Source organism: Delphinapterus leucas, chromosome 9 (genome assembly GCF_059928025.1).
Source record: "Delphinapterus leucas isolate spDelLeu-1000000601 "Yukka" chromosome 9, BTC_Dleu_Yukka2, whole genome shotgun sequence".
Lineage (NCBI taxonomy): Eukaryota > Metazoa > Chordata > Mammalia > Artiodactyla > Monodontidae > Delphinapterus > Delphinapterus leucas.
Window position 1 is genome coordinate 23,296,153 of NC_143137.1, and position 12,301 is coordinate 23,308,453.

General features: G+C 57.1%; 2 protein-coding genes and 1 pseudogene across 3 annotated transcripts; 1 reads left to right on the plus strand and 2 right to left on the minus strand.

The window, feature by feature from the left end:
* The first annotated feature begins 155 nt into the window (after positions 1-155).
* On the plus strand, positions 156-6,672 carry LOC111178618 (uncharacterized; annotated as a pseudogene). Its single transcript, XR_016394286.1, has 7 exons — positions 156-765; positions 846-1,007; positions 1,845-1,912; positions 2,272-2,378; positions 3,995-4,062; positions 4,363-6,032; positions 6,118-6,672. The product of XR_016394286.1 is annotated as an uncharacterized LOC111178618 (transcript).
* On the minus strand, positions 6,050-8,976 carry SPMIP1 (sperm microtubule inner protein 1). Its single transcript, XM_022581527.3, has 2 exons — positions 8,097-8,976; positions 6,050-6,529 (listed from the first exon to the last, which is right to left on the minus strand). Exons 1-2 carry the CDS (start codon positions 8,515-8,517, stop codon positions 6,420-6,422), a joined length of 531 nt encoding a protein of 176 aa, XP_022437235.1. The 5' UTR covers positions 8,518-8,976; the 3' UTR covers positions 6,050-6,419.
* Positions 8,977-9,059: 83 nt separating this feature from the next.
* Positions 9,060-11,674, minus strand: ATP6V1F (ATPase H+ transporting V1 subunit F). The gene is made up of 2 exons (XM_022581511.2): positions 11,441-11,674; positions 9,060-9,545 (listed from the first exon to the last, which is right to left on the minus strand). Exons 1-2 carry the CDS (start codon positions 11,596-11,598, stop codon positions 9,344-9,346), a joined length of 360 nt encoding a protein of 119 aa, XP_022437219.1. The 5' UTR covers positions 11,599-11,674; the 3' UTR covers positions 9,060-9,343.
* Positions 11,675-12,301: the final 627 nt, after the last annotated feature.

A 12,301-nucleotide genomic window follows, 5' to 3' on the forward strand; every position in this document is an offset into this window, starting at 1 on the left:
TTGAACTGCACGGGCCCACTTATGCTCAGATTTTTTTCAATGGTAAATACTACAGCACTACACCATCCCAGGTAGGTTGAATCCTCGGATATGGAGGGCAGACTATAAGTTATATGTGGATCTTTGACTGCAAGGAGAGTTGGGCCCCTAACCCCCGTGTTGCTTAAGGGCTAACCGTATGTATAAAATAGATGCTCATTTGGGACTGCAAACACATGCACACACGTCGCTCTCTATCAGGGCCACAGTCCTCAACCCCACACTGCCACCCACGTGGCCAAGAAACCTGCATCAGAGTCAGGTTTCTCTGAGACTTGGCTGAGGCCCAGGCTCTGGCTCAGATGTCAGGGCCCCACGTTACTGAGCCCAGGAGCCTTTGTCTCCTCCTTGCGCCTGTCCCCAGCTCCTCATCTTCCTCCTCTCTCCAGGAGCAGCTGGTGGAGGGGAGGGGTGTGGACGTCCTCCCTGGCCCCCTGCCCCATGGAGCAGGCAGCCACACCTGGGGGCCTAGGGCTCCCCTGTAGCCCCAAGCAGGCCTTGGCCCTGTACCAGCACCTCTTCCGGTGCCCTGCAGGCCTGGGCCAGCTCTGGGCTGCCCTGCAGCAGGTGAGGGTGACAGGGCACCGTCTACGAGGGGGCAGGCTCTCCGTGGGGTCTGACTCCACCTTGCCTCCCCAGGTGGGAGACGGCCGGACCTGTCCCTCAGGCCTCGAACTGCCCACCGTGCTGCTGCAGATGGAGCGGGGCCGGCGGGCCCAGGAGCAGGTAGGCGGCCGTCGGCCAGGGAGGGTGGCAGAGCGCAGGGTGCGTGCCCGCTCACATCCTGGCACCCCACCTTCCTGCAGCTCCTGTGGGATTTGGAGCTGCTGACCGGGGCGGGGCTGGGCCTCTCCTGGCCCCCCTGGGCCCAGTTTTGCGGTCTGAGGGACCGGGCCCAGTGTGCGTGGAGCCAGTGCAGCAAGCCCCGTGGTAGGACGGATGGGGGCTCTGAGCGGCGGACGAGTGGGGTGAGCTGGGGTGTGGCTGAGGGCGGGGGCGTCAGTGAAACACTGGGGCACTTGTAGTGGTTGAGAAGTGGAAGGAATGTGGGCTCTGGAGACAGGTGGATCTGGGTTCAAATCTCTGCTCTGACGCTCCCTGTGGACCGTAAGCCTGTTTCCTCAGCTACAAGATGGGGAAGATAATAGCTCTTTTTCAGAGCGCTGCTGGGAGGATTGTGAACTCATCTGTGTAAAGGATTTAGCACCATGCCTGGCATACAGGACCATTCTGGCTTGCTACCATTCCACAGTGAACTACCTTGGTCAAATCAACAGCGTGGTGACACCTAGAAGCCTTTAGACATGGCTGCAGCAAGGGAGGAAAGCAGGCCTGGCGGTGCCCAGAGGGCAGAGGCACTGATGCCCAGGGTGCCCCAGAGATGAGACCCTGAGCAGCCCCAGCCCCAGGCCCCTCCTTCCGGGGCTGGTGGCTGGTCCCACCCTTCTAGGAGGGAGGGTGCTGTGGTGACTGGGAACTAGGATGTGCCTCAAGTCCTGGCTCAGCCACCAACTGCCTGAGGCCCTTTGGGCAGGTTAGTAGCTTGTAGCAGAAGGGGGTGTTAGTCATGACCACTAAGGAAGTATCCAGCCAACACTTTTAGCCAAGACTGCAGTCTCAGCTGAAGGGTTCAGTGGGCAGGAGGGATCCATTTCCAAGCTCCTTCACTTGGAGGGGAAGTGTGGGGAGGTCACACAAGGGCACAGATGCCAGGAGGAGGGAACACTGGGGGCTGTTTTAGAGGCTGCCTGCCACATTGGGGGATGGTGCCCTGTAGACTAGGGTACCCCCCCCAATCCATCCAGAATTCCAGGCTGTGCCCATCGCCCCAGGCTGAGGACCCCCTGAGCCAGGACCGTCAGCTTCTGGAGGGGTGAGTCTCCCAGGGAATTCCGTCCACTCCGTGTTGCCACACAAAGTGACAAAACACTGAACCCTTTGCCCCGTCTCCCTCCACAGCCCTGCCCAGCGACCCCTCCTTGGGCCCCCAGATCCTCCTGGGGTTCTCACTCAGTTGTACCCATGTGGTTGCCCCACAGCCTCTGGACAGGGTAACCCTGAGTTCCAGCTCCTGGAACCCAGTGGTGGGTGCAGGCGTGGGGAAGGCCTCCATGGACTGAGTTTCGGTCTTGGGGTGGGAAGACTCCGCAGCCTGCTGTGGGTGAGGAGTCTGCAGCCGATCGGAGCCCAGATGCAAGAGGTGCACCTGAGGCAGCCTTTGCACTCCTGCAGGGGGCTGGAAAAGGACCCGTCATCAGCCCTGGATCTGACTGAAGCCAGGTTTGATGCAGACCCAAGGTGGGAGAGCCCTGGCATGCCTGCAGAAGGGCCCACATCTGGTACGTTGACAGCAGGGGTTTACAGCCAGGAGAACAGGAGCCCCTGGGCTGGAGTGGCCAGCCTAGGTTGGGAGGAGCGGGGAAGCCCTCACCCCAAGTCCCAGGATTCCAGTCCATCCTCACCTATTCTTTGCCTCATACCTTTTTGTGGGCTGCCAGGGGCACCCAGGGACAGCAAGTAGGTTTTCTTTTATACGCCAATTCCACATGATTGGTGCCAGCTGTCTCAGGCACTGTGTCCAGGAGGATTCTGAAGCTAAGCTGGGGCTCAGAGGAGAAAGTGCTGGGAATGACTGTCTGTCCTCCCTGTCCTCCAGCGAGGAGGGAATGGAATGGCAGCTCCAAGCTGCCTTGCTGCCACCCTCATGCCAGGCACTGGGGAGATACAGGGCACAAAAGAGACTTGGCCAGTCAGTTATCCTCATCCCTGAGGAGATCACAGCCTAGTGAGAGGGTGTGACAATAAACAGGCAATTAGAATTCAGTGGGATGGATGCTGTGAGCCCTGGGCCTGTTAATTTAATTTAAATGAAACAGGCTGTCAAATGATTTGTTAAATAATAAGCCTAGCAAAGTCATAAGCTTTTAGTTGTGACATCGTGCATGGGAGAGAGGAGGAAAGTGCCCAGATTATTTTCTGATTGACAGAAAAATTTTGACAAGTATATTTTCTCTTGGGAATACATTGATGGGAGACATCTATCACAACATTATAACCAGTGAAATAAATGATCTAGTAAGACAACAGATCAGAATTACAGAGGGACAGGGTTGGAGGTTATTTTCACAGTTCATGGCAATAATTTCTGAAGGCTTGGGAGTCTTATCAGACCTCTTTGTTCAGAACTCTTCAAAAGACAGATTTGTTTTCACAGAGAACATTCCCATTTGGTTACTGTTATGAATATTCACATGTCCATATTGCATAAAGATGGCATTTCTTGTGAGAGTTCTCAATTTAAGACCTGACGAGATCAGGTTCTTCTAAGTAGTTTTATGGATGCAAAACGATGCTCCTTCCTCCACAGCTGCAAAGGAGCAGCGACATTTCATCTTTTTTTAGATTCCTTTCGTTAATTATGAAGACTTGCAGTTTTTAGGCCAGTCTCTGGCCTAAAATTCCACTTCTTGAATTTCATTTGGTTTTGCTGTCGGAAACCAAGAAAGAGCTAAAGAGGATTATCCTTAATAATAGGAAAGTCGGGTGCATATTGTGCGGCTGGACAGGCACACAAGGACAAAGTGCGGGTGTCCTTATGAGGGACTGAGGAGCCTGGAAACCAGTCCCTTCCTGCTCCTGGGCCTCCCCTGGCGGTTTTGAGGAAGAGGGTGTGCAGGTTCCTCGGAGGTGGTCCTTGGCTGGGAGGATGAGGAAGATGGGGTCTGCTGCTGGCAGGCAAGCCTGAGAAGCAGGCACATAGCAGGCTGTGTAAATAAAGGTGGAATGATGAACTGCGACGGCCTTGAAGTTCCAACGCCAACCCTCAGGGTACCCCACCACCACATCCCCTCACGTGCTGGGGACTCCCTAGGCTTCTTGGTTCCAGTTCTGTGGGTTGTGTGTGAGGGCCTGGGACATGAGCAGAGGGCTCTCAACATCTGTCTTTCTCCCTCAGGTTGCTCACAAGAGCTGAACCTCACCACCAGCAGTAGCTTTGGAGAACCAGGAAGCTCAGAGTTCAAGGTGAAAGGGTCGAAGCGTCCTGGGCAAGACCCCTCTCAGATTGGGGATAGCAGAGGTGGGGTCTGCCTGGGAGGAGACTGCAGGGGTGAGAAGCCCACAGCCAGGTGGAAGAAGGGGCCATCACTGAAGCACCTTTTACACTACATAACATGGGTTTTACAAATTTAGGAATCGGGCAAGGGCCCTAATGGAAGTGAGGCCCACTGGGGTAGCCACTGGGGTCTCCAGGCTCCCCTGGGGGAAGTGGCCCTGGCACGAGGATTCCCTCACAAACCCGGGAAAGGTGCTCTTCCTTCCTAGGAGCTGGCCCAGAGGGAAGACGGGGAGCTAGCAGGGCCCATGCCCCAGGGGCCCCATCAACCACCATCCAGAAGCCTACAGGAGAAGAAGCTGGCTCAGGGAGCCCCAGGGCCCTCAGGCCTCCCCTCCCAGGGCCTGCCAGAACCCCCGGATCCCCTGGAGGGGCTGGGCTGCAGCCTGGGCCAGGAGAGAGCAGAACTAAAGAAACTGCTAAGAAGTGAGATTCCTCAGAGTCAGAGAGAGGGGGCCCCTCAGGATCAGAGAGGGAAGGCCCTCCAGGGGGAGGACAAAGAAGTTCCCCCAAGTAAGAGAGAGAAGACAAACGAGGGTCAGAGTGGGGAGGCCCCTCAGGCTCTGAGGGAAGAGGTCTCGGAAGGTCAAAGGTGGGAGGCCTCCCAGGGTGAGAACAAAGAGGCACCTCGAAGTCAAAGCGGAAGTCGCCTTAAGTGCCGGAGAAAGGAGGTCCTCCCGGAGCAGAGCGAGGATTCTCCTCAGGGCCCGGAAGTGAAGACGCTTCAGCCTTCCGAGGGCAGAGGCCGTATCTCACAAGCCTGGGAGGTGGCTCGGGGAGAGGCACCTACACCGCCCCGGGAGGAAGGCGGCTCCCTGGGGATTCCGGGGGGCTTCTGCAGGCCCCTGGGAGAACGGATGCCGCAGCCTGGGGGAAGGGAGGGCCCGGACCCGCGGGGAAGGACCACGCAGCTGAGGCAGGTTAAGACCGGTGGCCCGAGAGGAGAGAGCGCAGCGGCCGTGAGAGAGCAGCGGCCCGCCCGGGAAGGGGCGCCGGCTCCCCTTACGCCCCCGGGGCCTCCGGCCCGGCCGCCGCTCCCACGCCCAGGAGCGGTGTTGCTGGCGGCCCTACGCACTGGTGGTTCCGAGCAGCGGGAGCGCCCCGCAGCTCTCCCAGGGCACCCGGGCCTGCTGAGCGATCCGCACTCGCTTCGGGGCCCGGGAGGAAGCCCTGGCCCCGCGGAGCAGGAGCTGGGCGGCTCCATGGGGCTCCCGGGCGCCCTCGGGGGGCGGAGGGAAGGTGCCGAGGCCCCCAGAGCCTCGAAGACCGCGTGGCCCGAGTCCCCGAGCAGGGACAGGCGGTCTGCGAGCGTGAGCGCGGCGCAGCAGGAGACGGCTCTGCAGCGGCTGCTGGAGCTGCACAGTGAGGCCAGGCGTCGGCGGCAAGAGGACCGCGAGCAGCAGCGGCTCCGGGTGCGCGGCCGGGCCGGGAGGGCGGGGCACCAGGGGGCGGCCGATCGGCTGCTGACAGAAGCCTCCTCCAGGTCTTGGAACGCCTCCGCATCGCCAGGAACCGCCACTGCCGCGTGCACCCCTTGAGACCCCCACCAAGCCCGGCTCAGCTCCCACGACAGGCAAGACCCCTAGGAGAAGGCGGTGGGGCCGCCAAAACCCTGCCTGGGTGGGGGACGGGGCGCGACCTGGGTCCCTTTGACTTGCGCGCACCGCGCACTTGCGATGACACCTGCGGAGCGGGAGGGGCCGGTCTGCCCGGGTGCTGCCCTCTGCTGGCCGCATCGAGCCCCGGGGCTGGGAGGCGCGGGCGCTCAGCGCTCGGCGCCGCCCCAGGAGGACGCGGCCGGGCAACGGAGCGCCCTGCGGGAGCAGCTGAAGCAAATGCAACGGGAGAGGACCGGGCGGCTGCGAGCCCTCGGGGCCAGGTGAGGGGTTCGGGCGGGGAGGCTTGTGGGGTGGTGACGGTCCCTTTTCCCTGGCATCTGGGATGAAAGGCCACTCTTTACACAGGAACACCCAGAACTTCCAGCAACTTCTGTGGCCCCCTGGCTCTGAGGAGCCTGCGCCTGGAGAGCATCGCGCACTCTTCCCAGCCCGCTCTGGTCACTGCTGAATCCTCAAAGGAACGATTAAAGAGACGGGGATTTAAGGAAAAAGCAAGAGGGCAACCTGTAGGTCAGAGGTAGTTTCAGAAAGGCCCGGAACGCAGCCTCAGGGCCTGGGAGAGCCAGACACAGACACGCATGGCACTTTCGGCCCGCCACGTGTATTATTTCTTCTTCCCTCCCCTAAGCCCACTGCCTGGCCCAAGGTCAGAGGGCCAGGTCCTGGGGGTCAAGCAGTGCGAAGGCCCCATTCTTGCGGAAGAAAGATTCAATGCGGCACGTCTTGCAGGAGACCAGTTCTTGCTTCACTGGGGGGCCTGGGAAAAGATGTCAGAGGCCAGGAATGGATTCCTGGGAAAGGAACTCGCAGAGCCCGGGAGCCCTGCCTGCATAACCCTAGGAATCTGCCTGTGTTGTATCCACTTTGTAAGTGTGAAAAAATAAAAAGAAGTGCTTCTGAGGAGTGGGGGCTATGGGGAAACAGGGAGCTGGCTGGCTGCCTGGATCAGCAGTGATGGCCAAATGCCAGTCAGCTGTGTGCCAGCATTTCCCCCAGCCTCAGAATCCTCCATGGAGGCGGGTGGTGGGACTCCCAGCCGTGCTTGTTACAGACAGAGCTAGACTTCTCTGGGGCAGACAGGGCTTCTTTCTACCTCCTGCTCCCCTTTCGGGGTTCACCTCCTGCTTTCATTTGGAAATTGCTCCCTTTCCTACCCATTTAGGGCCCTGGGGAAAGTAGGGGGATTTTTTTTTAGGCAAAATTTCAACTGTGTTTATCACCAACCATCCACGTTTTCTGTGCAGGAGCTGGAGAAAACATGTGACTGAGTAGTCTCACTTCAAATTCATGACCACAGACAGCAAAGGGACATGTCTCATCACCCAGAAAACCCACAACACTCCCTGGCATATTCTTTTCCCCACACCTTGACTCTTCATCTCCAACTGCACCATTGCCTTCGCTCCTCTCCTGCCCAGCCGATGACCATGACTCAATCCAGATGGACAGCCTTCTGGCCAATACCATCTCCCTACCCCTCGCTGTGTCCTCTGCCTTCTCCAATTTGATCCAGCCTCTAGAGCTCCCTGGGTAAGCCCACCCAGTCTCGGGGCTTTAAAGAGCACCTATATTCTGATGACCCCCAAAACTGCATCTTCAGCTCTGATCTCCCTCCATAGGGCGACTCCCATACACAGCCGACTCACCGACACCTCCAGCGCAAAACACCCAACACTGACCTGTCTTCACACACCCCCAGCCCTGTCCCCGCCCCAGTCTCCCCTGCTGTAGCTGCTTCAGCTGAACACCTGGGCATGGCCATTGCATTCTCTTTCCTTGTCTCTTTCAAACCATCAGTAAGTTCTCTTGATTCTTCCTCCAAAACATATCTGGAATCTTTCAGCTCTACCGTCAATCACCCTAGCCCAAGCCATCGTCATCTCTTGCCAGGATAGCTTAGCCACCTGCCAGAGCCTACTCGTGTCCCTAAAAAGGCCATTACCTACAGAATAGTCAGGGTGATTTTTTTTAAAAAAAGTGTATCAGTATCATTTACCTGTTTAAAACTCTCCATGGCTTCCCCTCGAATTTAGAGTAAAACCCAAACTCCTCCTCCTTGTTATTTAGCTCACTCAGCCTTTAGGTCCCCAGAGAGGCCTTTCCTGACAGTCCAGTCTAAAGCCGCACACGCCCCCTGTCCCCCTCCTCCACCATGCCTGGCCCTCTCTTGCTCTTGTGTTTATGGCCTGGACCCTCCACTAGAATGGACGTCCCCAAAAGGAGTGTCCACGTGCCTTGTGTGTCTAGCGCTGAGAGCGCTGCCTAGCTCGTGGCAGGTGCTCTGTGTTTGTGAGGGGAATAATTTCCGGGAGGTTAGGGCTCACCCAGCTGCCAGCCATATGTGAAGTTGGTGGTGATGGGGAAGAGGTAGCGCCTCTCTGGCATGTCCAGTTTTCGGGTGTTGAGGTAGCGGTAGCGGCCCTGAAAGTCGTGGGAGATGCCTTCATACAGCAGGGCCCGGGTGGCAGGCAGGACTGGGTACATTTCTGGCTGAATAGGAGCCTCCAGGGCAGGGCTGGGGGCCTTGGAAGGAACTGCTTTGGGGGCGGGCAGGGGTGAGAGTGGGGCTTTGGGGGGCAGGGTGGGCAGCTTGAGGGGTACGTGGGCTGCAGTCTTAGCCTTCTGCTTGGCCTTCGCCATCGACCCATACTTGTGGTGCCATTCATAGCGCAACACCTTCTCCCTCAGATACTGCTCCTTCCAGAAGTTCTGCCGCACTGTGTCCATGTTAAGTTGCCGAGACATGGTGGCAAAGGAAGGGGCAGGACCGGGGTGACTGCAGCTGAGGGGTGAGCGCAGCAAGCAGAGCCTTTCTGACAGCAGGTGGCTGCCCAGGGACAGTCGCTCGGCAACCGAGCCTCACCTCACACAGGGCCATACCCTCAGAGCGCCTCACACGCCTTGCTTGCTGAGGCAGCCTCAGGCCGGGGCCCACTGGCTAAGAGCCTTGATCCCCAAACCTCTTGCTTGACCCAGGCTAGTATCACAGGCTTCCAGGTTTCCTGTGATTTCTGCTTCCTTCCCTTGAGGTCTGGTCCCCTCCCAGCCAATACAGACTCAAGCTGGGGTGCCAGGGGACTGGACGCAAGCCTCCTTCCCTTCCTCCCTGCCAGAGCTGGCTACCTTTAATTCAGAGGGCCAATCTGGTACGATCTTCCTGGTCCAACTCCTCTATGCCTGGATCTTTGGCAAAACCTTTTCCAGCCCTGCCAGTCGAATCCACTCCCCCACCGCCTCCCCGCAACAGCCTCATCCCACACGTGTCCTTTCTAGCACCCAGCCTCAGATCGGAGAGAAGCAAGAACTACTTTAATTTAACATCAACAAGGACACTGTAATTTAATTTAACATCAACAAGGACACAGGGAAGAGGTAATGGAGAGAAGACACTCAGGCTTCCTATACCCTAACCACCCTTGATTTGAATGGCAGAGCCCCAGCAAACTGGAAGCACCTCACCTAGCCTCTCAGTGGAGTGGGAAGGGGCAGGGAATTGGAACTCAGAGGCTCGAATCTTAGAGGAGGGCTGATGGCAAGCCTGGGGAGAGGCCACATGGCTGAGGGGAGTCCCCTAGCGCAGGTCTTCGGCCGTGAACATGCCCCTGGCCCTGCGCAGGATGGAGTCCTTGGCAGCATCATAGGGGTGCTCCTTGGATGGGATCTCCAGCACGGCCGGAATGGAGCGCTGGTGGGCATCGAGCGCGTGCCGCACCATCTCTGCGATGTACTGGTTGATGAGGATGATGCCGATGTCGTCCCGGTTTAGAAACTGCCTGTAGGGAGAGATGAGAAGGGAGTCCACCACTCTGAGTTGGTGGGCTGGGCTGCAGAGGGGAACGAGCTCGATCCAGAGAGTGCAATGGACAAGGATGCTACACTAAACTCTCTTCATTCTATTTAGAATCAATTTCAGTCCAAAGCTAAGGGCCATGGCTTCTACCTCCCCTGCTTGGAAGGCTCCCAACTGAACTGCTAATGAAGGTGAGGGTGCATGCTGGTGTATTCCTTACACTGCCTTCGGGTAAGAAAGGGAGAGGATAAGAATATATACATCTGTCCCTTTGTATCTGCATAAAGAAAAAGAAAGATAAGGAAAAAACTAAGTGGTTACGGGGTGGAGGAAGGAGGTAATGAAGTAGAAGAGGTCGGGGTGGGAGTGTGACTTCTCAATGTATATACCTTTTAAATATTAATTTGTAAGCCACATGAACACATTAACCTTTCAAAAGAAAACAGATTAAATTTTTTAAGGTTGGGGGGCGCTGGACAGACCACTCAAGGTCTATGGTGATGAGGGCAGGGGGTGAGTCAGAGGGGAAGCTTGGCCTGAGCCAAGAACACAACACAGGAAGAGGAAAATCGGTAACGAAGGAATCACACTTTCCACACGGAGAGAACCCGACACTGGGCTCTTACTTTCTTGTGATCAACCACCCATTCATTTATTTACTCGTTAAAAACTGTTTACTGAGCAGCTTACTCTGTGCCAGACACTAGGGCAGGTTAGACTTGATGATTTCTGAGATCCCTTTTGGTTAGAAACTTGGAAAATTCTTGAAGTAAAATTTGTCCTTCTCTCATGACAACTTGGGTCACTTTACCGGACTGCTTAGAGAGTGGCAGAGATCAGCCTCCCGGGTCAGGGCCTATCACACCCCAGGCAGCAGGAACCAGTCTCAGCCAGTAGCTCAGGGCTGGGCTGTTTAGGGGGAAACAAAGGAGAGTGGTTTGTTCCTGGGACTTGGCACAGGGGCCCTAGAGAAGGGGTGTGGGAGAGAATAGGGGGCTGGCACCCTCAACTCTAGTCACCAGGACGCCTCCTGGACTAAGGGACATGCCTGCACCCACATTTTGAAGCTATTGCTCTTAACCCAGAACAGGAAGTGAAGATTTGAAGTGCATGGTCTCAGCAGAAGGTAGGACAGTCCTGATATTGTCCGCTGTGCTCAGGACAACGGGAAATTCCGTAGCCGACTGAGGAGAGCTACACAGGCAGAGTGTAGCCCTGGCTTAAGAAAGGCAGAAAGGGTGGGACTGGGCTCAAATCCCTGCTCGCTCTCGTCTGAATCACAGAGTGTGCCTTAACCTCTCTGAACTTAATTTTCTCACCAGTAAGTGGGAATAACCCCTACCTCACAAGACGATTGTGAGCCTCTGAGGGAGACGAAAATACAGGAAAGCCCGAGCCCACTGCCCGTGTGTTCACTGAGTGTGTGGTTCCTTTAGGTGTCAACTCGCAAGAGAGTCGAGTGCTTGCAATGCCCGGAGCCTGCTCTACGGGTGAAATGGGGGAGCCCCTGCAGGGGAGCTGAGACTAGCCCCCTCCGGGCCTGGACCCTCCGGACGCTCAGCTCTGGCGGGCCAGGTTGGGCCAAGGGGCGGCGCCCGCCCGTCACGAGCTCTGTTCCCCTTCTTTCCTGACACACGGTCATGTGACAGGGGGTAGTTTGTGGACCCGACATAGGCCCGGTCCCACCGAGACCCAAAAGGGAACTTGGGACGCGGAGGCCCCCTCTCCGGAAGGGGAGGTGGACCGACTTCCTCGACCCTCGAGGACGGGGTCTGACACTTCGGCCAAGGTCTGGAAGCCCAGGGCCGCCCCCGCCTTCGCCCCGCGCTCCCACCAGGCAGCTGAAGGTCCCCGTTCAGGCCTTGCGGGCTACCGTACCGGAAAGTGTCTTCGATCTCATTGATGGTAGTATCTTTCTCCACCACCAGGAAATTAGGGTGGCGGTTCTTGTTAAGCTCCCCTATGCCGCCCAGCAGGAAGCCAGTCACCGTGTCCTCGTCTCCGATCACCGCAATTAGCTTCCCCCTCCCCGCCATCCTCACAGTCCGGCAACGATCAGCCGCAGCCTCCGGGTGTCACCAAAGCCCCACCGCGGCAGTGCACCTCCTTTTCGGCCGCACCTCCCCCCCGCCCCGCTCTTTAGGCATGCGCAGTTCCACCACTCCGCCTCCCGGGACATGCGCATTAAGAGCAAAAGCGCCTGAATCCGAATACGGCTGCGCCATAAAGGGAGGTCCGAACCAGGGAGCTACGGTTCCCAGAAGTCCACGCGGCACAGCAGTCTCTCGGAGGCGCGTTCGATCGGTAAGTTCGACAAACTTGTTGAGGCTACTGCTGTTAGGCGCCGAGACGCCAAAGAAAAGACGGTACCTGTTCTCGAGAGTAAGGTCCGAGTCTGTATCGTGTATGTATGTAACTATGACACAGCTAGTGTTATTTATTCAGTTAATAAAAGGATGGGCAAGTTAATGATGATACTCTGTAGTGAGGTAGAGCGTTGACAAAGCACTGTGTCAATTGCTAAAACGTGAGAAGTACGTGGAAGCACACATCAGGTGTAACTAACCCATGGGAGAGGGGGCGCGCAGAGAAGGTCTCCAGCAGGATGAAGGGCTAGAGGTGAGGACGAGAGGGTGTTCTCAGGAAGAGGAGCAGCACGTGCGAACACTTAGCGGGGACTAGAGAGAATAAGTGCCTTTAAGAAAAGATAAAGAATCTGGAAGTTATCCTGAGGACGGA